The sequence below is a fragment of the Tarenaya hassleriana genome, unplaced genomic scaffold (genome assembly GCF_000463585.1).
Source record: "Tarenaya hassleriana unplaced genomic scaffold, ASM46358v1 Cleome28, whole genome shotgun sequence".
NCBI lineage: Eukaryota > Viridiplantae > Streptophyta > Magnoliopsida > Brassicales > Cleomaceae > Tarenaya > Tarenaya hassleriana.
In genome coordinates, this window is record NW_010966021.1 from 1,238,805 (window position 1) to 1,262,987 (window position 24,183).

The 24,183-nt window shown below is 31.6% G+C and overlaps 2 protein-coding genes across 2 annotated transcripts in view; one reads left to right on the forward strand and one right to left on the reverse strand.

Annotated features, from left to right (window-relative positions):
* Positions 1 to 3,597: 3,597 nt before the first annotated feature.
* On the reverse strand, positions 3,598 to 5,323 carry LOC104818125 (serine/threonine-protein kinase UCNL). Its single transcript, XM_010547581.1, has 2 exons — positions 5,296 to 5,323; positions 3,598 to 5,037 (listed from the first exon to the last, which is right to left on the reverse strand). Exons 1-2 carry the CDS (start codon positions 5,321 to 5,323, stop codon positions 3,737 to 3,739), a joined length of 1,329 nt encoding a protein of 442 aa, XP_010545883.1. The 3' UTR covers positions 3,598 to 3,736.
* Positions 5,324 to 21,898: 16,575 nt separating this feature from the next.
* Positions 21,899 to 24,183, forward strand: part of LOC104817898 (AP2-like ethylene-responsive transcription factor PLT1) — a 2,888-nt gene continuing 603 nt past the window's right edge. Inside the window, exons 1-9 of the mRNA XM_010547270.1 lie at positions 21,899 to 22,114; positions 22,223 to 22,652; positions 22,751 to 22,833; positions 22,987 to 22,995; positions 23,095 to 23,183; positions 23,324 to 23,397; positions 23,538 to 23,588; positions 23,683 to 23,759; positions 23,850 to 24,177. Coding sequence (XP_010545572.1) covers positions 21,976 to 22,114; positions 22,223 to 22,652; positions 22,751 to 22,833; positions 22,987 to 22,995; positions 23,095 to 23,183; positions 23,324 to 23,397; positions 23,538 to 23,588; positions 23,683 to 23,759; positions 23,850 to 24,177 — 1,280 coding nt within the window. The 5' untranslated portion in view covers positions 21,899 to 21,975. The remainder of the gene's footprint in view (positions 22,115 to 22,222; positions 22,653 to 22,750; positions 22,834 to 22,986; positions 22,996 to 23,094; positions 23,184 to 23,323; positions 23,398 to 23,537; positions 23,589 to 23,682; positions 23,760 to 23,849; positions 24,178 to 24,183) is intronic.

A 24,183-nucleotide genomic window follows, 5' to 3' on the forward strand; every position in this document is an offset into this window, starting at 1 on the left:
ATTGTTTCGTTTCTATTTCTAGAAAATACCATTTTTAGCCGTAATCTTTAGAAACAGTTTGTTTCATTCCTTGAACTCTCAAAACGTTCATAAAGACCCTTATTATGTCTACTGTCTCAAAAATTGTGTTTAAAAATTAAACTCATTGTATCACAAATCACATGCATTAATAAATACATGGTATTTTTTAGTAGGCATGTAAATAACTACAAAAATAACCGGAAAATGAAGTGTTACTGGTTTAGTTCCGAATTTTTTTTATCTCAAAATATTTTATAGATCGATATAAGATGAAAACATTATTGTTATATCTTCTATCACTAGTAATGATCGTTTGTGGTTAAGTTAAGTATAGTTTTAATGCGTTTTTAACATGATCAAACAAGAGAGAGAGAAAATGTGAAGTATCGAGAACAATGGCCACGGTTCTTATTTAAATTTTATGGGAAAACAATATGAAATTGTATAATTTTATACATAAATCCTAATCTTAATTTGAAAACTTAAGACACATAAACACATGCACTTGTCTTTCTCTCTTCTGGGTTTGGATTTCGCCAAACACAACACGTGAGGTCACCTTCTTTGCATTAAAACCCCCTCGTGCCCCCTTTTTTTTATTTCTTTTGATTAATTAATCTATTTCTCATTATATATATATATATTTGATAACTAGGATGGTTTTCCGGCTTTCGACTCAACTATATCCACCTTAGATTCGGGACCAACCTTTGTATATGGACCATTTTGATCTACATATTACATATTTTCTCACCAGTGGAATCGAACCAAGACTTTGGAGATGACTTTGTCACTTCTCATTCTCTAGACAACTAATTGTTATATATATATATAGGATGTAAAAAATGGATAGTCTCTGGATCAATCAACATTACAACGGATTTGTGATTTGGAGTATAAAGTAGTTTAATCCATTTCTAAATGAATTAAAAATAACCATTCATCATTTAATTTGTTTAGCTTACGAATCAAACAAGTGACTAAACTAAATATATAAAAATATCTCTTTTTTAAATGATATTTTGATCTAGAAAAAATATGTTTTAAATTATATACAAAAATTCATATTTAAGTTCAAATAAAAACGGTAATATAAAAGTAAATAATAAAACACAAATAAATATAAAAGCATAAAAAAGTTAATAAATATATGAAAACAAGTTTTATAAAGAGTGAACTATGAATAAAGTAAAAAAAAAACTTAGAATTAATTTAAGTTCGTCAATCGGTTTTTTATGTAAATCTAAACAAACTTAACCCATGTCATCCAAAACCTATTCCGAATCATTATTTATGCATTCTTATTTAAAATAAATCTTCTTTGTCGTTTTAATAAAAAGAAAAAATGACAACCTACATGCAATAGGTATATAGCCTTTGAAATTGTGCCCCTCAAATTCTTTTTATATTGTCTTTTTATGTAGTGCCACTTCGAGTAGATTTTATCTTTGAATTATTCAAATTGAACAGAAGAAATCAATTTCATTAGAATTTTTTTAAATCCATATCTCGTTTACATTTTATTTATTGGACTATAAATAGATATATCAGATAAATTATATTGTTACCATTCTACAAAAACAAAAAAAAAAATCAAATAGAGTATCTAGGACAAATGTAATTTGTTTGTGATATTATTTTGACCGGAAAATTTGTAAATACATAAAGAAAAAATGGCTTAGTTGATATTAATGTCATGAAATATTAATTTACAATAATTTGTACATTTACAAATCTTCAATAAGATACATGGTTGGTCAAAGATTACTCATCACCTTTTAACCAAAATCTCTCTTTAGAGTGAAAATATTTGACCCATCAGTCAACTTCAATAATACATATTATATATATATATATATATATATAAAACAAATTAGGAAGGATATTTCTCATTTCATTCAAAAGATAACCCACAAAGTTTTTTTTTTCACTAATTTGATATATTCTAAAACAAATCTATATTAGTTTGATATATTCTAATGTAAAGCTACATTGTGTTAACAACTTTTCTTTAAATAGGGATATTTTTGCTTTCATTTGAATTTGATTCTTTTTTAATGGAATATTTTTGTTTTAGATAAATTTTATCTATTTGGTTTATAAATCGATTTTAGTTCGGATCGTATCGTATTCGTTTTCGATTTTTTATAGCGACATCTCTAACAAATTGTACTCCATATTATCAAATAAAATAATGGTCATCTATATAGATTCTAGCCTTATAGTCAATCTTTAACATATACATTGCATCTAAATCAGTTATTTAACATTTTCTATTATAGCATATATGGTAAAATTCAAAATGATTTATAACCTATGATTCCAACGTATCTTGTCTTTTATTCGATTTATAATTCTTAAAAAAGGATAAAAAGAAAAAAAAACAATTATTTTTAAAAGTTAGTAATTTTAATTTATAATAAAAGTACAAAATAATATATTAGTTTTACATAATAAAGAAAATCGAAAAAATAAGATAACCAAAATATAATATAAACCCAAACTATCTACTCATACGTATCATCCACCAATAATATTTTTGAATGATTAATAAACCAAGGAGGATGACTTAATTATAGTTTATTATAAAGGTAAAAAAATATTGCTATTATCTTATACACTTGAAATTTCTATAAACTATGCGTACCACGTGTACATGCCATGTGGAAGGAGAAAAAAAATTATTAATTTAAATTAGGCTAAATGCGGTTAGCAAGTGTAATTATCTTGTATCGTGCTTTACGGACAAATTTGGCCCTGTAATTATGATAATCACATAGTCCACTTTAATTATTCACAGGTATATATACTCCGGTTCATCTCATTGCCACAACCGAACCCCCATCTCTCTCTCTATTTCTTGCGATCTTTCTGTCTCTGTAAAACCCTAGAGCTCCAAAAAAAAATATTATATGCCATATTGGTACGATTGCGTTGGCTCCTTTTTCGTTAACCTTTGTTTGCGTGCATGCATGTTCTCTCCTCTTTTTTTTTTCTTTTTTTTTTTGCTTATTTTCATTATGAAGAAAATGATCGATGCATTTTTCAGAATGCCCAATGTATTGAAAATATTCGAATATACACGTCAAATATTGCTTATATTTGGATTAGTGCATTGTTATTTTGTTTTTTTTTGTTCTACTTCAGAAATTTAAAGATAATAATATATCACTATACCCGAATTAAGAAGTTAAAATTAATACTTATATTATATATATATATATATATATATATATATATATATATTGCAGAATTTTCAACGCCCTTTAAATTACTCGAATCGAATCCAATTCCCTCTTCCCATCTTTTTCCTTTTGTTATATTCTAATCTATATTCCAAATAATTTCTAAATTATAATTATTGTTATTATCACAAGGAATCATGACGAGAGAACCAAGCTTTTTTTTTTTTTTGAAATATGTATTGATCTGAAATTTTCATTTCATCAAATACGATATCTGGTTATTTTTGTGATTATGTATGCATTTATACTTCGATGTAATAAACTCTCAATATTTGTTTCCAAACTAATCCTGTAGTTTTAAATTATGGCATGTGTTTTTGTACCATTAACATGAAAAAATAATATGATTAGTAACGTTTATTTTATATACATCGATTTATAAAAAACAAAAGCTAAATAAACACAAAAAGCAAAAAAAGAAAAACGAATTATCTAAAATCTCTTAACGTGGTCAGATTCCCACACGTGGATCAGAACTCAATAAACGATTTGGTTTTATGCCACTCGTGCGGTGGAGACTGTAACGGAGCACCTGACGGCGACAACGACGACGGCGGCGACGTCAGCCTCGCGAAATGTTCCCTAACATCAAACCCACATGACGACGTTAACTTCTCCGTCAACTCTCCGTCGTCTCTTAACGGGATAAACGGTGGTCGCATAACCTCCGTGAGAAGGTCCCACCTCACGCCGGCGAAGAATCGGTGCTCCTTTATCTCCGCGGCGCCACGGTGGCGACCCAACCGCCGTGTCGGGTCCTTCACCAGCAACCGCCGCATCAAATCCGACAGATCTGACGGTTTTCCGGCGAACTCCGGCTCCTTCGTCAACACGTTCGCGTACGTTTCCTTCTTGTTCCTCCCCTTGAACGGAGTCTCTCCGTACATCATCTCGTATGCCAAAACCCCAAGTGCCCACCAATCGACGGCGAAATCGTGGCCCTCGCCGCGGAGAATCTCCGGCGAGACGTATTCGTCGGTGCCCACGAAGGAATTCGACCGATCTCCACCGGAGAAGCTTGATCTCCGGCGATTCAACGGGTTAACCCTCGCGGTTCTCGTCTTCTTCAACCCTGTTTTGGGTTCTGTTTTCGCCGGTAGCGAAACCCAACGGGAGATACTCCGCAGCTGTGGCTTTCGGGACGGGTCCAATTCCGATTCCGATTCCGGGTCGGGTTCGAGCTTCTTAAAGCTTCGTGAAAGATCGAAATCGGTGAGGGTTACATGACCCGATTGCTGAATCAGTACGTTCTCGGGTTTCAAATCTCTGTAGGCAATGCCCATGGAGTGGAGGTGGTCGAGTGCGCAGACGATCTCGGCCAAGTAGAATCTGATGACGGCGGAACTGAAAACACCGTCGTTTTGGCGGTAGCGGAGGACGTTGAGGTCGCCGCCGTGGCAGTACGGAACTGCCCAGGCGAGGAAAGCAGGGGAATCGACGGTGCCTAGGAGGTTGGGAAGGAAAGGGTTGGGGTCCGGGTCGTGGGTTAGGCGGCGGAGGACCTGGATCTCCCACTGGGCGCGGCGGAGGGAGGAGGCAGAGGAAGATTTCCCGACGAGCTTTAGCGCGAATGGAGAAGAAGCCGATGGATCCGAAACGACGTCGTGGACGAGGAAGACTGTTCCTGTGGCACCTTTTCCGAGGAGTTTTAGGGCTTGAAGCGGTAGGAACTCCATGGAAGAGGGAGAGAGAGAGAGAGAGAGAGAGAGAGAGAGAGAGAGACGAGTGGGTCTCGAGTGTTGGGTTCTGGTTTGTGGGTTCGTTATATGCGCTTATATATAATCTTTTTAGTGTTTTTGGCTTTTTTGCCATTTCTTTTATTTTTCATTTTATTTTTCCCTTCTCTTTTTTTTTACCCATAATATTTTTTTTATCTTTTGGCCTTGGAAACGTAATCGTAGTGGTAGCTACCATGATGGAATTAGCAAATTGTTTTCAATGAACTCGGGCCATGTACGCATCTATAATATATACTGTAGGGCATTTATATAGATAGTTAAGAAAATATATCATGTTTTTTAAAGAATACATAAGTCTAGGTTCAAATCGGAGACCATTCTTTAAACAGAATACGATTTTAATCACTATGAGTGTTTTTATGATAAAAATCGATAAATTCAATCTTTCAATAGTTTATAGATATTCCGATTATATTTCGTAGATGAAAATATAATAAACACGTTACAAAAAAAAACCATTTGTTTAAAGGGTGAAATTCGAGGAATACAAACAATAAGAATTATCATATCCAGTAGTTATATACTCTCATTTCTTTTCTTTTCTTTTTTGGTTATTTTTTGGGGTGGGGAGGTTAGAAGCTATACAATAAATGTTGGTCGAATAGTAATGGACATTGAAGACATTGCATATTACCTATAATTGCTTATAACAATTTCAGAAATTATATATATATATATATATGTCTGTGATAATGCAGTTTGTTTATAATGTCCTTTCTTGGGTCATGCAAGAACCGAATCCATTTGGACATTAAAAACAATAGTACAGCTTAACATTAAATAAATCTTATATATAGATCCTTTGACAGCGTAAGTACATGTGATGAAAGTATACTTCCGTACCATATAACCCCTTGTATTTCATTTTATATATTAGGATAATAACTGTAATGTCTGGCGATCGATTTTCATATATATTCTAAGACAAGTTTATCTTTTTTTGGTAAGGGGTAATGAAATTATTTATTTATCACCTTTGTTATTTTAATTATCCGCTATAATAATAACAATTCTTATAATTTTTTTTTTTTTAAATTCAGTAGCATCATCGAGATCCTATGGCTTTTGTTGTGAGTATAATAATAATAATTCATGTATCCCGGTTTTAATAATAATTCATGTGTCCCGGTTTTGTTTTGGTTTGAATTGGTTTATGGGTCAATTTAAATTTGGTTTTGGTTAAAATAAAATTAATGAAAAAAAAAGGAAGGTGGAGGATTTTAATGTGAACACGTGCGGTAACATAATGAAGGAGGGCTATGGGTCGACAGGCCAAACTGGAGCGTCGCAACCACCACATTTATATCAAAAGCTATAATATATAATCTCTTTCTTATAGTGTTATATAACCCTCTGGTGTGACCGTACAATTATTAAACCTAATTCCATTTATTAATCATCTCAATAATCCCTATCCTCTCTTTACATAATTAAAATTTTCTAATTAATACGCCTAACTCACTTTCAAAGTGTGGAGTTGTTTAAACCATGCTCTTCTTTTGATGTGTGCAAGCTGTTCATTTAAGGATTTTATTTCGGGCAAAATATGTTTGAGGTTAAGATTTTTTCCATAACCATAACCAGTTTGACGTTAAAAAAAAAGATTTTTTTTATTAGAAGGAATATTATAAGTTTAATTCCCTAATATTCAACATTTTTTTGCGTTGTTAGTTAGTTTATATTGATTTTTGCTCTTATTTTTTTTTAAATCTAAAATCTGGTGTTTTATTCTTTCAAATCAATATTTAAAAAATTTAAAATTAATTAATGGTATCAGATCTTTTTTTTGATAATCGGGTATCTTGGGTCAAGACCCATACTAATCACGGGATCGGAAACCACCCATATGATTTAGAATATACGTTCACCATCCAAATTTAAAATTCGAATTCGGGACAGAATAGACGTTTTGCGTCCGTTTTACCGGTCGAACTACCAAATTTGGGTTATCAAAATTTTTTTTATTTACATGCAATTCTTTGTCTTGGATTATTTTTTTACAAATTGTAGAAAACGGCAATAGTGGGGCTGTAGTCATGTGCATGTGTCTAACTATCGTTCTCTAAAGATCTTAAAACTCAATTCATCTTCGGGTCTAAGCATAGGAGGAGATTGTTAGGTATATGTCGAATTTTGGTTTTATTTAATTTAATTTTGTATAATCATTTAAGCCACCATCACCATATATGACTTGCATTCATACGGTAACTCAAATGGTTAGCTTTTACGATATGGCTACATGATTGCTTCACCCATTTCACTTTATTTGACATTTTATCTAATTATACCGTGGTTTCTGATATTGTAATTAAAAAAAAAGATTTCACATCGATAATATTAGAACATATATACACGATCAGAAATCATTGCCGCGAAATGATCAAAATGCGTTTGAGTTCGTGAGACGGCATATCACTAGAAAAAATAGTTACGTATAATTCAAAAGTTGATATGTTTTTTTTTTAAAATTTTCACGTTAACATAAAAAAATTGATTATGAAAAAGTTGAACCCTCACAGAATAATGCGGAAAACCAATCAGTTCTATTCACTCGAGAAAGATAGTCAAGTACAACTCACTTTTTATTGTAAGAATCGTACTTACTACACACCCGAAACTCCCCCTGAGTTTCTTCCCCTCTCACAATGAATTCTACTGATTCAAAAACCTCACAACACAAATCACTCACCAGAGAAAGGAGATTTGCCCAATCGGTCTCCCTCTCAGACTCACACTCACCAAATAATGAGTAACCACTCAAAGAACAGAATAGACTCGGAAATATGCTTATGCTCTCTGTCCGGCCTGATATGCATCTTGTCTCCCTTATGTAGGCTCCTCCAGTTTGTCTCAGATCTTTACGAGTTGATTTGATAGACTTCTCTGTGATTCTTGCTGATTTCGTGTCTATCTTCAGGATCTCAGGTTATCTCTTGTTTTTGACTCTATCTCTTCAGCCTTTGACTCTATCTCTTCAATCTTTGACTTTATCTGAATCTATTCAGTTGTATTTCAGATTTGCTCGAGTGTCATCTCGCCGGATTCTTCTCCTGAAATTTCTCATAGTTTGTTTAACCTACAACAACTCTAACAACCAACATATCGTGCAAATAATTACACTAACAGATAATTTTATGTAAAATTTAATCAAATTGACATACCAAATACGTGGCTTTCATGAAATATGGTAACTACAATTCCATGAAAGTACGTATGCGATTATAAGTATAAAAGCAATTTGATCACAGCAAAAGCTCGTAAAAGAAAAACGTATCAGTTGTAGTATCTATCATTATCTCAAATAGGAAGAGGAAAATGACCAAAATTAGCATAGAAAATAAAATTTAAAAATATTCAAACTATTTTGGTTTGGATATGTTAAACAATTTGAATAATATATAATTATATTTAAATCGAATTACATCTAAAAAAATATTTGGAAGCATTAAAAAAAGAGAGACTGATCGATTTAATTTTAAAAAAACAACCTGAAAAATTTAAAATAATCTTAACAACGGATATTTTTTTTAATAATAATCTAACTATAATGTTGAGATAAGCTCCGGAATGTGGGTCCCAAAGATGACACTATTACATTCAGAGTTCGATTATAACAATTCACAAGCACTTGTCCAAAAATCAGTGGTCCCACCTCTTATGTGTATTCTTACTCGGCTTATATGTCAATTTTTATTATTGTTTTTTCTTTTTTGATAAATCGCTTTATATTCCAATTTTGTATGTAACTCCATTAGTTTTATTGGAACCTTAAAAATCTAAAATATCTTACCCATATTGTACTTTGAATATATATATCAAATAAAAAACTTAATTTTTTAGCGAGAACATTTTTGCTTTTCGGTATTCTCTCTCTCTATTTTTAAATTTCTTTGAAGATTTTGAAATTTATATTTTTTTCATGGGTTCAATTTTTTTTAGATTCACATAACTGAGAATAATATTCTTTGTATTTCTAACGTATATATTTTTTCCATTTTTTTTTTGTCAATGAGATTAGTGTAATCAATGAGATCAGCGTAAAATAGTTTAAAACAAATAAATTATCCAAGAGATATATATATATACCATTAATTTGGTCTATACAATCTTGGACCATGAATATATATATTTTTTTATAATCCAGGAGTTCATCGAGTATTTGATCCGACTACATCTTCCAGAAAAATGGGAAGACCCCATGTAAATTACCCCTCCCCAAGTGAGGATTCGAAGCCTGGTTGGAAAAGATTTCTGCTCTCTTCCTTACCGGTTGAGCCATCCAATATGTACCATAAATATTTCAATGAAAGGTCATGATGATTCCCATTTAACAACATGATATTATTAGAAATCATCGAGAGGTTTTTATAACATTAAAGTTAAACTACATATTTACTTAACTTTCCATTAATTTAATTTTATTCTAATAATGAATCAACAATGATCCAGAATGTGGTTATAGTAACAAAAGTGGATTCATTTTTTTTCCTGGATTTGAATTCTATCAACTTATATTAGTTGTAAGGATCGACGGCAGTGTAACCATAAAGACGATAATGATAAATGCACTTATGTAATAATAATATAGATGATTTAATTAGTACTATTTGTTGAGATTATACATTATATTATATATATATATGTGTGTGTGTGTGTGTGTTCATGAAGAATCCCGAAAATAATATTCATGCAAATGGTGAAACACAAATTAAAAAGAAAAGACCAAGAAACTTCACAACTTCAACGGGACTTTACATCTTACTTCGCCGACATCAAAGCCAAGAGACACGGAGATTCTCCGAGAATTCGTCATGTCAATATGACCACACAGTAATTGTAATGACTGTATATTTTCGGTTAACGTTTTGTCTGTCGTTACATTCGTATGATATATATATAAGAACAAAATAAATATACGTGTGCATTCATCGTGTGTGTGTATATATACCATCATACGGTTGAATGATCAAATTGATTAGTCTTTATTTTCCTCGTCGGACCAAAAAGCAAACACTCATTTACTCCGTGCATATTTGCTAATTGCAATGGAACTTTCAAAATTTTCAGCTCGCTTTGTAAAGTTATATTATGTATGTATGTATGTATGTATGTATGTATGTATGTATGTATGTATGTATGTATGTATATATGTATGTATGTATGTATGTAATGTATATTTAGGGGGTTCTCGCTGCCGACAGAATCTAGAACACTATGGCACCCCAAGAATCAGCCAAGATCCCTCAAGTTTTATATATAGTATTTTTTTTTTTTGTATTTTACACAGTTTTTATCATAAAATTATTGTGATAACTATTAACCTATGATTAAAAATATTTACTTTTTAGTCTACTGTGATATAAAAGTAAAACCAGTAAAACGAATCAATTACTAAATCTTTAATCCGAAAAAAATTTTAAGAACATGAATTTAGAAATTCGAAATAACTTCAGAGATCTTCAGCATAATCTAAATAGGATTGGATCAATTTTTTTTTTTTTACTGTTTTGTAAAATTTTCCATGTTTCCCAAATCTAACAAATGCATGAGAGGGAGTTAGGGCACGTGGGTTGTGAGTTGTGACAGTAGAGAGAGAGAGAGAGAGAGAGAGAGAGAGAGAGAGATTGTAAAGAAACCGAAAGAGGTCCATCTTTAGGGCACAGGGTATCTTTGCCACTGTGTTGTTCACAGACTTTGTCATCAAAAGCTCTTATGAAACATCATTACCCCACTTCCAATGTTATATTCCCTCGTGATCTCTCTTTCGCTTCTTAGCTGCTGTAACAAAAAAAAAATTATTTACCTGAAGAAATATTACATTATTGTAATACGTTACAGAAAAAATATATAAATGTAACCCGGTGATAATTGACTTTAACTCTAAATTCACCTAGGATTCAATATTTCGATTTTTACAAACTGTGCTGCCTTGTATATCTTTGCCACAAATAAACGATTCCGAGTTTTTCGGATTTGGAAATTGATGAGATCTATATACTATTTTCGGATTCTGAATGTATAATAATTCGAAATATAAACCCTTGTACAAACCTCTTTCTTGGTGTTCTATAGCTTCTAGTTGCCACGTACATTTTTATTTGAGTAGCCCAAATGTTTTGATCTATAGTACTATATTGTTTTTACGAGTACATTGTTTTTTTTAATATTTAAATTAATTATGTAGGATGGGGATTTTTACATGCATTTCATTTGAATTGTCTAATAATAAACATTGGATTATTGGTAATTAAAAAAAAACTTCGTAACACAAGGTTGGTTCTAATTATATTGACATTTGTCAAAAGACAAATAAAGTATAAAGCTTAATATCCAATGCGTAATCGTAAACTATGCTTTCATATCTTTTATAAAAATTATGGATTTTGCCCCCCCCCCAAATATATATATATATATATATATATATATATATATATATTAAAGGAAATGAAAGACGACCCAGATTAAATTGAATAATCCAAAGAAAAAGATTTGAATGGTCTTTCTCAAATTCCACAATCAAAGTGTTACTTCTGTCCACGTTACGAGTTTGGTGGAAAGAAAATGTAGTGTCTCAAAAAGTAAATGTTAAAAAAATTTTATATATATATATATAAAAGATGAAAAGGGGTATTTTATGAATTTCATATTTCCACCCACATTGTCAAAGTTAGACAATATATGTTTATATAAAAGTTTAATTGCAAAACAAAAAAGGCAAAGTACACTATGATGACCATTGTCGGCCATGATTTCTTCGCCAACGATATATTAAAAAGGAAAAGAACAATAATCAAAACCTCTTTTTTTTTTTCTCAAAATGAAATTTTAAAATGTAATTTGTACAATTAAAAGGGGACAAAAGGGGAATACATTAAGGTTGGATTTGGAAAGCAAAGGCTATGCATAATCTAACCCACGATTTCGTTAAGATATGATTATTAATTCAATCACTTTAGAACCTAACCTATATGTAATTTTTTGCTTCAAACAAATATACATATGTATGTGCATACATAAGCGTACTTATATGTAATACATTTGTAACAAGTTGATAAATCTCTTGTTAAAATTAATTTATTTGGGACTGATTTTCATGATAAAATTCGATAGAAATTAGTAAACAATTACCAAGAATAATAATGTTTAATATAAAAAAAACTCTAATTGATTAAATGTCGTCTATAAATTATTCATTCGGTGCAATTAATATATATGTTACCTATTGTATTCGATTTTATTGAAGAACTATATTAGAAGAATAATTAATATTTTAATTTGAGGTAAAATTCTATTCAGTTGTAAATCTAAACTTTACAAATCAAAATAACACATGAATTATACCGATATCAAATGGAAGTACGACATAGTATTCTATAGATTTTGTTCAATTTTACGATTCGGTTAGGATTCCATCGCAAACTTTAATTATTGGATTAAACTTAATAGAATCTAACCACATATATATCCATCCCTGCTAGCGTATTGATTTAAAAGTATTTCATACATAATACGGTTTTTATATAGCCTAAAAAATTCTTCTAATATAGTCTATTTTTTAAATTTTATTTCAAGATTTTTAAATTTAATTTTCATATATCATTGGTGTTATCGTTGTTGAAATAGAAACAAAATATGGAGATTTGATATGATTGATAACAATTAAAGGCATAATATCGATTAAGAATAAAATATATATCGTGATAATTATATTTTGCCTTATTTGTTTCTTTCGTATCTTTATTTCCTTGTTTCTTTCAATAATTTTTCCTATAAATGTATGGATTATTTTCATTGTAATGTAACAAGAAGAAGAGATGTAGCAATAAAAGTGTTTCCGTTCTTTATCTTTTGTTCTTTATTTCTAATTTAATTTTTGCATTTTATTTTTCAAATGTATTGTCGATGAATTAATTTTTGCATTTTATTTTTCAATAATCGTGTCGATGAATTTGAAACATAAAATTATATTTCAAATATCACATATTACTTTCGCTTTTGTTTTAAAAATCTATATAAGGTCATAATGTATAATCATCTCTCTCTGTAACCCACCAAAGCCCTACGCACGAGCGAAAACGCTTGGAAGAAAGAGATAGGAATTATTATCCGCTCGTGCGAAATTTCTTTTATTCGTTCTTTTTGTATCTCGTGATAAATGTATATCTTGAATAAGTTTATATTTTTAATCGACTAAATCCTTTATGGTAGCATAACTGAGGAGGCTAGTGAAAATATTTTAATTACATGAAATATTGACAATTATGTGAATATGTATTAACGCATATGGGTTAGCATATTTGATTAAATTATTATTAAATATGAGAATATAATATATAGTATTTACATAAGTTTAATTTTTTATGGTAAGAAAAAACAGTATATTTTTTGTCTCAAAATGACACTATAAATTTTTTTCATAATTTATTTTTTTTCCAAGCTATTATTGCTGAGCTAAAATAACAATTTTTGTTTAAATTCATAACAAATGCCATTCACACTTTGTAGATGGACACACTAAATATTTTGTATTTCAGTATGATTTTAGTTTACTTATTTTTTATTTAGAATTTTAAATTCAATAAAAAGTTATATTTAATTTAAATTTTAATTAGTTTAATTTGTAAATATAATTTTTTTACTAAAAATATGTTGACAGATATTTTATTAAATCCTTTGTTTATTTCATTTTCTTTAGTTCAGATCATTTAGTTTAAGAAAAAAATTCAATAAGTTTTTAAATCATATTTAATTTAAATATAATTATATCATATTTATTCCAATTCTGTCATGTTTTATATATCCGAGCTAATATAGAAAACCGAATACACAAATCATATTCCTCAAATAAAAGACTTGATATCGCTAAATTATTTCTCAAAGGGTCCACTGAGAATGGTATTTCATATATAAACGGTTACATAAGTAACATATATAATAAGCAGTGATTAAAAACAAAAAAAAAACTTGTGTTTGGGCCGATCGATAATTTTCTAGGCCCAGCAATGCATTTAGAGAGAGAGAGAGAGAGAGAGAGAGAGAATTGGAGGGGGGTAATGATATTACTCTATCTTTGTCCATTAAATTATCTCAAATCATTTCAAAGTTTTTCTTATATTATTATTCCTTCTGTGATTTGATATATAAAATTTTTAAATCACAAAAAATCAATCTAAAATGGAACTCTTTGGTTAGTGGCTTAAACACTAATGTTTTTTTTTATTATAAAACCTTAGTAATTAAAATATTACTTCTCAAGGTCCATTAAACCAAAATGAAAAAGTAAGCTTTCCTGATTTAATGGCTATCACCACACATCTTTATAAAATAAAAATTGCCATTTGTACCAAATGATAATTTTAATATATATATATTCTCGCCATTTTTAATGTTACGACTAAAGAAACCCTACTAGTTATTTAAATGCAATTAATTGTGTATCCTTAAATGCCACTTTATTCACTACTCATTGCACATAACTCGTGAAATGGAAATTGCATTGTATTTGTGTAAGTGTTCTTCACAATTTATATGTACATATTTTTTTTTTTTGATAACCGGGTAATCTCAGGCCCAAAGGGCTCAGACTAATCCCGACCCATACGCACAACCGGTACCACACGTGTGGGATGTGAAGCACCCGAAGGTGGCACAATTTATATGTACATATTACGTATACACACACCCATAAGATCTCGTTACACATTTTCAGAAGAAAAAAAATTATATAAACAATTATCGACTAGAAAAGTTTAAATATTTTATTCAAATATATATATATATATATATATATATATATAAAGGATTTTACTCGAAGGCGGTTTACTTTGTGCCAAAAATAATTCTGTTTAGGTCTGAACAATAGAAATTAAGCCGTTAAAAAAAATGGGTTTATTATGGCCCAAAAGATGATTTTTTCCAAAAAAAAGCAGTTAAAAACAAATCTACATGAGCCAGTAAGATATTATTTATTTTGAATTGTCGTTAACGACCGTGTAATTTATAAAATATTTATTCAATAACCGGAAAATTTTAAGATCATAGACATATAGAAGAAAAAAGAAACGTATATTTTTTTTTCCCAAAGTAAAGAAGTTTCAATTAAAAAAAAACATAAAAATGAAAAAAAAAATTGATATGATAAGGATTTTATTATCAATGAAAAAAAATAAAAAATGAGAAGTCGTGATCTCGAGGCGACACGAGCACTTTTCCGGCGATTTCTCCCAACACACACATACACACGTGCTCACCAAAGCCCACCATCACCATGGAAACTCTCGAAAGCTTTTCTTTGGATTCCCGTGATATATATATGTATATATATATAATATGTATGTGTGTGTGTGTGTGTAACGATATTAAAAAAGATTTGGGGATGAACGTGGATATCACGAATAGGAAGGGTGATTTCTTGGGGAAGCAAAAGATAGATATATATATATAAGCCCTACGCACGAGCGAAAACGTATTTCATAAATTAATTAAGTTCTTTGTGATGTGTGGTTTGGACCATCGATTTCCGAATGGACAACATAAGGATACAATATTACGAGGAGTAACTATCAAATAACCTTGGTGTCTTTATTTAGTTATAAGCTCCAAGATTAAATAAAGATAGCACTGCGGTATTTGACATTGTTTGTCTTGACTTGCTGTCATAGATTAGTGTTTTAATTACTCTCCCGACAACTCTCGTGCATAAATAATTTCTTCAGAAATAACGAAAAATATAGATTCTAAATGGTAGCTATATCATATGTATAATTTGGTTAAATGAATCAGAAACTTGTAAAGATCTCTTACTAATAAACATCCATAAACGCCCTTATACCAAAATTTATCCATTGTTACCGTTCAGATCAAAGAACCGTGGTACACAAAGCGTGCAACGAAGGCCTTTCCGCAGTTGGTAATTTATGGCCAATTCATCGCAATTTCTGGTCGCACATTCGGCAATTCAATATTATGCATGGGGTTCAAAAGGCCATGCACGTAAATGTTGAAGTTCGAACATATAATTCATTCAAACATGTCGACATTTATTTTTGCACCGAGCATAAACAACATATGATTTAATTAGGGTTTCGTGGAAAAGCATTTGGGCTGGCTAAGTGGGTGCACAATATTCAAGCATGAATTTCCACAAGGACAATATATGTGTGTGGATACACACACAGATATATATATATATATATATATGGTCCTAAATATGCTTAGAAACACGAAAACATTGGAACTTCTATGAGTTTATTGATCCTATAATTACCACTTAAATATATGTTGGCTTGCATTTATGTTTAGGACATTATCATGCCCTACATGTATAAGAACATATACGTCAAACTCCTTGGATTATGCAACATTTATAATTAAGTCTTTCATCGTACGTCTAAAATATATATACCTTTTCTTTAGTTGATTGTAAACCAATCTTAATCTTAATTAGTACCTGAAATTTGATACACTCAAACGCTCAATACCATTGATTAATAATTCGGATTAAGTATTATATACTATTGTTACACCATTACTTCAAATCCAAAATCTTCACGATTACAATTCGAATTCTATTTGGTAATTATGCCGGCTTTTGTTTATATTTATCTCAGTTTTCCCACATATCTTTAGTTATTATGAGTTAATATGAGTTGCTACAGATTTCGACTTTTTTTGCAGACTTTGTAATTTTGCATGATATATTCGTTATTGTATAAATGGATAAATAATATATGGAATGGTACGGTGCGTTCCTTATTATATGCGTAAACGAAATTCCAGGCATCTCAGGAGTAAAATTAAAAAAAAAAAAAGAGTATATAGATTATACTAGCACAGGCATGCATGGACACCAAAATAAAAAGTATATCATTTCTTACACCAATAGTGTGATTCATGGCTACATTCATCGTTCACGTAAGAACAGATACAAACGAACATGCGTGCATGCATGCATGCATTTAATATAATCATATGATTTTTTTCATATGAAAAACTAAGGAAAGCCGCATGAGGGAGCCAGAACGAGAGTTGTGATGCAATGGTCATATGACGGTCAATCTTTTCCCATAATTTATTCTTTTATTCTTTTTTTTTTTATGGTTTTTTGTGCAAAGCATGCAAACCGACGCATTGGTCAGCCGGCTGCAAATTTCGATGAGAAAAATATACTAAAACATAAAAAAAAAAAATTAATTAAAAGGGATTTTTTTTTAATGCTTCTCTCTATCATGCACGGTAACTAGAAAACAATATCACGTGAGTTACACATGCTTGGTAAAGGTAATTGTTTTCGAAAATGAATAACCAATTTGTTGATTGAACCCTTTTGGATAGAGATTCTAATTACAGTGTTCCATACAGTTAGATACGAATACATGCGTGGTAAAAGTGATGAAATACATTAAACCAAGGATAACACGTAAATGCAATTTTGGAAATTTTAAAACATAAATTAACGTTATATAAATCATAGTGATTGATTTTATAATGTTATAAGGTTTAAATTTTAATTTTAAACGAAAAATAATACTACTAGTTCTAACATGATTGGGATCTTCCTCTCACATTATCCAAAACGATACAAGAGAACATTTACATTCCAAATTCCATTTTATTGCATAGTGGGGATTTCAACAAATCAATCCCAAAACTCTTTGTCCTAACCATGCTTGGGACGAAGTTTTACTTGTTACAGAAAAATAAATAAATCAAATTCAGTGTTACTTACCGATGATATAAGATACTATTAATGATGCGCACACACATACACACGTATATGTATGTAATTATTCTAAAAATCGGTTTAAATGAAATAAATAAATTCCTCTAGTAGATAAAAGAAAATTGGTCTAGTATAAGCATCTAGAAAATAGAAAGTCTCTAAACAATCAAATTACAGTAGATGTTCAATTTCATTATGCAGAAAAAAAAATCGTGTAATTAAATAATCGACTTGGTATCTCCAACGGTCTAATTTAATAAAAAAATCTAAACAGAAATTATTTTAATTTTTTTCTGCATATACTTAAGTGATACAATGCCAATGGTATTCGTTTTTCGACAACCAATGTAAGATCTCTAGGTATGAACACACATGCGCAAAAAGAGTTGCCAAGAAGTGGGTAATTGACACGTGGCAGTAAATGGAAAGAATGGATGCGGTTGTAAAATCTGAAACGTCGCATAGTGTGTTTTTTTTTTAATTATTTTTCTTACCTTAATTGGCCGGAAACTACGAGTTAGCAAATGCGAATTCTCATCTCTATTCCCCGACACAAACCCTAAGAGAGGGGGGAGAGAGAAAGAGAGAGAGAGAGAGAGAGAGAGAGAGAGAGAGAGCAGATTCTTACGCATTTCAATTCAGTAAGCTTTTATATATGGTTTTAATTTTTTTAAAAAAAAATTGTTGTTTGTTTAATCTCTTTTTTTTGGATGAGACCCAGAAACAAAAACACACGAACAGATGATTTCATGAAATCATATTGATCTCAGATACTAAGGTTTCTAGGGTTTTACTTCAATTTGGTGTCTATTTCCTAGTTGTGTTTATTTCGCTTTTTTTTTTGTTTGAGATCATTTACGATGTGATTTTTTCCATTGATGTTCTTAGGTTTTTCATTTTTTTTATTTTCGTTCTTGAATCCCCCGATATGTTTTTCACTCGAACTGACGATATTTCATTTTCCCTTATGCAGGAAAAGAATGCTACCAATATGAAGGAAAATCACGCCGATGGCAACAGGTGATTTCTGATTTTTGTTTGTTCATTTTAGCAATATTTTCCTCAAAATATAATTCTGCTGGTGAAACGGGACACAAAGTGTATGTTCCGTCCCGAGTTCGAATTTTAAATTTGGAGAATGAATATATAATCCAAATCATATAGCTGATTTCCGATCCCAAGATTAGTTTGGTCTTAGTTCAAGATACTCGGTTATCTAAAAAACAAAAAATATTTTTCCCAAAATAATATGATTGGCATTGTTATGTTTGTATTAGTATTCACATATTTGGGGGTATCTGATTGTTCTTCCGAGTTTTAGATTCTACGAGCATGAGCAGCAGATCCTGAAACTGAGTTTGGAATAAATGAATCGGTAAAAGTAAATTCCCTTCTATTTTTTTTAAAATATAAATAAAATGTTGACAGATTGATTATTTTATGTTTTTTTTTTCAAAGAAGAGTAGGATATGGCAAAAATCTTAAAAAGGGAACAAACCTTTCCGTACAGCAGCCAATCAGCCATGTCCCTTCTGTATACGAATATATATGACAGAAAATTTAGGAAAAATGTATTATTTATAAAAAAAATTTGTGATAGTTGTTAAACAACTATAATTTTGGTATAATTAAACCAATCACTAATGAATTAGTCATGCTCATAGATAATTCAAGGAAAAAATCAGGTTCTTGAATATTATATTTGGTTTTTATTAGTTTTCATTTGGTAGTATTCTAAGTGGCATGTTGTTTTTTGTGTTCATGCTGTGAAATTGGTGCACTTTTCTTCTGATAATGTAATGTGGGGAATGATATATTAAAAATCTTATCAAGTTATTGGGATATATATATATATATATATATATATATATATATATATATATATATATATATATATATATATATAGTTATATATATATGTATGTATGTATGTATGTATGTATGTATGTATGTATGTATGTATGTATGTATGTATGTATGTATGTATGTATGTATGTATGTATGTATGTATGTATGTATGTATGTATGTATGTATGTATGTATGTATGTATGTATGTATGTATGTATGTATGTATGTATGTATGTATGTATGTATGTATGTATGTATGTATGTATGTATGTATGTATGTATGTATGTATGTATGTATGTATGTATGTATGTATGTATGTATGTATGTATGTATGTATGTATGTATGTATGTATGTATGTATGTATGTATGTATGTATGTATGTATGTATGTATGTATGTATGTATGTATGTATGTATGTATGTATGTATGTATGTATGTATGTATGTATGTATGTATGTATGTATGTATGTATGTATGTATGTATGTATGTATGTATGTATGTATGGTGCAATTCTGATTCGAGCTTAGAAGTTCGCGGAGACAAACATAAAAGATATCATGTGACTTTTGCTACTGTATTATATATTTCTAATCACCATATAAATTAATATATTATAATTTGTATGGATTGTCGAAATCAGGTAGTTTATTTGACTCTCCTTAGTTTCGTTTATGACAAAAGCTCATTCACCTATGCATCCGGTGGTGTTTCAACTCACACACACGCGCGCGCACACACACACATATATATATATATATATATATATATGTAGTGTTATGTATTTCCAAAATGTGAATGGAGAGAAAAATTGGCCATCGGAATTCATATTTATCGGTCTCTGTTTATTCAGTACAAAAGGGATATTGCATAATGTGTAGATTAATGAAGCGACTCATTGTAGTTAGAATAGATAATATGGCGTTGTACCAATTTAGTTTTGGGTTAATTAACTAGTGTTTCACATGGGAAATCATATGTACATGTATACACTCAATATATATGTGTATGTATATTAATAAGAGTTGTGTTATAGATAATTGTATGCGGAATTTTTAACCAAATATATTATAAATGTATTTCCCTATATAACGTTTCTTAATATGCACAAATATTTATCTTAATGTTTGTATAATATAATTTTTTATAATTATGGCATGCGGATAAACAAATAGTGGGTTCCTTGCGCAATACGATCTTCTCGCGTGGATAACTGTTGTATTTAAATGTTTTTTTTATTTCATTGTATTTTAATAACTTAAATTAATATTAAGCCCTTCTTTGACGGGTGCGAAGTCCGATTAACCGGTCAATCACATTTCTACTCGGGGAAACCAAAACAAAAATCCCATCAATCTTCTATTTTTAATATTATACTCGATATATATTTTTAAGATTCAACTCGTCGACGAGATTTTATAATTTTGCAATTCCGTACGTGTGCTGAATAGATAATTCGATTGGCGGATCTTCATTGTGGCCCATTTGATCATATGTTTTTTTTTTTATCATATGTTATGTAGACTGATATTAGATCTTGATTCTTTTTTTTTTAATGTAGATCTTGATTCTTTTCAAAGGGTATTTATGTGTTCTTGTATACATGCATGTATATGTAAATATATGTATATGTATTTGAATATTGCAGTTAAATCTATTTGTATGTGCATGTAAAGGTCAAACAGTTTAGTCTTAGAGATGATTTGTAGGGTGTGGGAATGCTGGGCTTTGGGGGGTCATGAATTGCGTTAAACGAGGACGTGAGTTCCCATAATCCAAGTGCGGTAGAGAGAGAAACCGCCAGGTTTTAGATAGAGATTTGATATACACATTTTTCTTTAAATTCCGTTTTTATTTTAGTTTGGTTATAATTTAATATGACAGATATTTTGCTTTATGGGGTTGGATTTTTTCCAGTTGGACGTGTAGGTTTGTCTTACTAGGGTTCAATTTAATTATTTATTGCGACACTCGTGTCCTTATTTGTCGCATTATCATAAAATTACATCGGTACATGCATGTATATTTTATATAATCCTGCCCTAATCAATACTTGTGTCAAATTTTATTTCACTTTCTATTCTATTATGGGTTTGATTTCAATACTCTAAACTTCACTGGTTTCCTCAAAATTCTCCTTTCTCAAAACCCTAAACTTATTATAGAGGGAGAAAGGGTTTTTAGAGAGAGAAATAGGCAGATGTTTCGCAAGCATACGTGCAGCAAAAGAAGATATTTTTCCTCAATCTGTTATAAGTAATCTTCCTTCTTGGTCATGTTCTCACATCAAAGACCTCTCTCTCTCTCTCTCTCTCCCTCTCTCTCTCTAGTTCATTTCTTGCAGGAGGACAGTTGAGACAATAGGGCTAGAAGCAAAGTAGACAGTATTGTTTATCAGCAATGGATTCCAACAACTGGCTTGCTTTTCCTCTCTCGCCAGGCCACCCTTCTTTGCCTCCACATATCCATTCCTCTCAATCTTCTCAGTTCAATCATGGATTGGTTTGTGGCAACATGGACAACCCTTTTCAACCCCAAGGTATATACATCTATATATATATATATATGTATACACAGAGGTATACTTTTGCACGTCTATATCCCCTATTCTCTGTGTTGTTCCTGAATAATTCATTGTATATAACAGAGTGGAATATGCTAAATCCTCACGATGGTAGAGGAGGAGAGGTTCCGAAGGTAGCGGATTTTCTTGGAGTGAGCAAACCCGAGAACCAATCCGACCAACTCGTTGCATACAACGAGATTCAGACCAATATTTCCGGCTACTTCTTCCAAGGCAACGACTTGTTTCCGACCGTGCATTCGAACGCCATTGTCACATGTGCTTCAACCTCGTCTACCAACACCAATGACAATAACTACGAGCTTCCTGAGAGTTCCAACAACTTGGGTTCTCTCACTCTGTCCATGGGAAGTAGCACCGGTAACAACGTAAAGGCTTCGTCTTGTGACACAAGTCGCGACAACATCAGTAGTAGCGTGATTGCAGAGGCTATGCCGAGAAGAAACTCGGACACTTTTGGGCAACGGACCTCTATCTATCGTGGTGTCACAAGGTAATAGGTTTACACACATTTTTCGCTTGTCATTGTATAACTTTGAATTACTAGAGTTCAATGGTGAAATGGGTGCGTGATCTTTGGTGCAACTTAAGGCATCGTTGGACCGGTCGGTACGAAGCTCATCTCTGGGATAATAGCTGTAGGAGAGAAGGTCAGTCAAGGAAAGGAAGACAAGGTAAGTTTAACTTAAATTAGTTACTAATTACACTTTGGTTATATATCAATAATTAACCGTGTTCATTATTCGTGTTTAAAATTTGGGCTATACACTGACCATATACCTCTTCTGTTCTTGGTGTTCTATTCGGGGCTTCGACGAAATTTCCAGTTTATTTGGGTGAGTTCGATTCTGGTCAAGTCTCGTCCATTTTATATAAACGTTGATTAACGGATTTGAGATTTGTTGTTACATCGGATTTTGTCCTAATTTTGGCAGGTGGGTATGACAAAGAAGAGAAAGCAGCGAGGTCATATGATTTAGCTGCGCTCAAGTACTGGGGACCGTCAACCACGACGAACTTTCCGGTCCAACCTTTTCTCTTAATTTTCCCAATCATTCTCGTCCGACCCTTCTCCTGATCGTTACCAAATCGCAACGTTAATTCCGATATTTTTCCCATCTTAATATCATACCCTTTGTTGTTCGTTTTCTTTCGCTGATTCAGGTTAGTAACTATGAGAAGGAGATCGAGGAGATGAAGCACATGACAAGGCAAGAGTTCGTGGCCGCAATAAGAAGGTCGATTATTTTGTTTCGCAAGTCTTTTCCGATATGGTTTTCGTGTAGATCATTGCATACGGCCGACCGAGCCAAAGGTCTAGACTTTGTCGTTATTTTCATACCCCGTAACTGTGTATTGTGACATATTTTCTTAACAGGAAGAGCAGCGGATTCTCTCGAGGGGCGTCGATGTATCGAGGAGTTACAAGGTTCCCTTTATCTATATATACTCACATGCCATTATGACATATGAGAATATGCTTTTGGCTCGGTCCATAATTTACATGTTTATTTGCCATACAGGCATCACCAACATGGAAGATGGCAAGCAAGAATCGGCCGAGTGGCTGGAAACAAAGATCTGTACTTGGGAACTTTCAGTATGTACTTTATCGTCAGTAGTTTTTGGAATCAATGTATAACGATTTTTCCAGTGATGATACGATATATGATGCCTACGTTACGTTCAGGTACCGAGGAAGAGGCTGCAGAAGCTTACGACGTCGCGGCGATAAAGTTCAGAGGACTTAACGCCGTTACGAATTTCGAGATCAACCGGTATGACGTCAAAGCCATTCTCGAGAGCAGCACTTTGCCCATCGGAGGCGGTGTGGCTAAGCGTCTCAAAGAAGCTCAAGCTCTGGAATCTTCTAGAAAACGTGAGGAAATGTTCGCCCTCGGGTCAAGTTTCCAGTTCAGCGGCTCGGTCTCCGGCTCCAGTTCAGGGCTGAATTTACAGAACTTCCCACTGACCCAATACAGCCATCATTATCAGCCGTTGCTAACTCTCCAAAACGGCGGCAT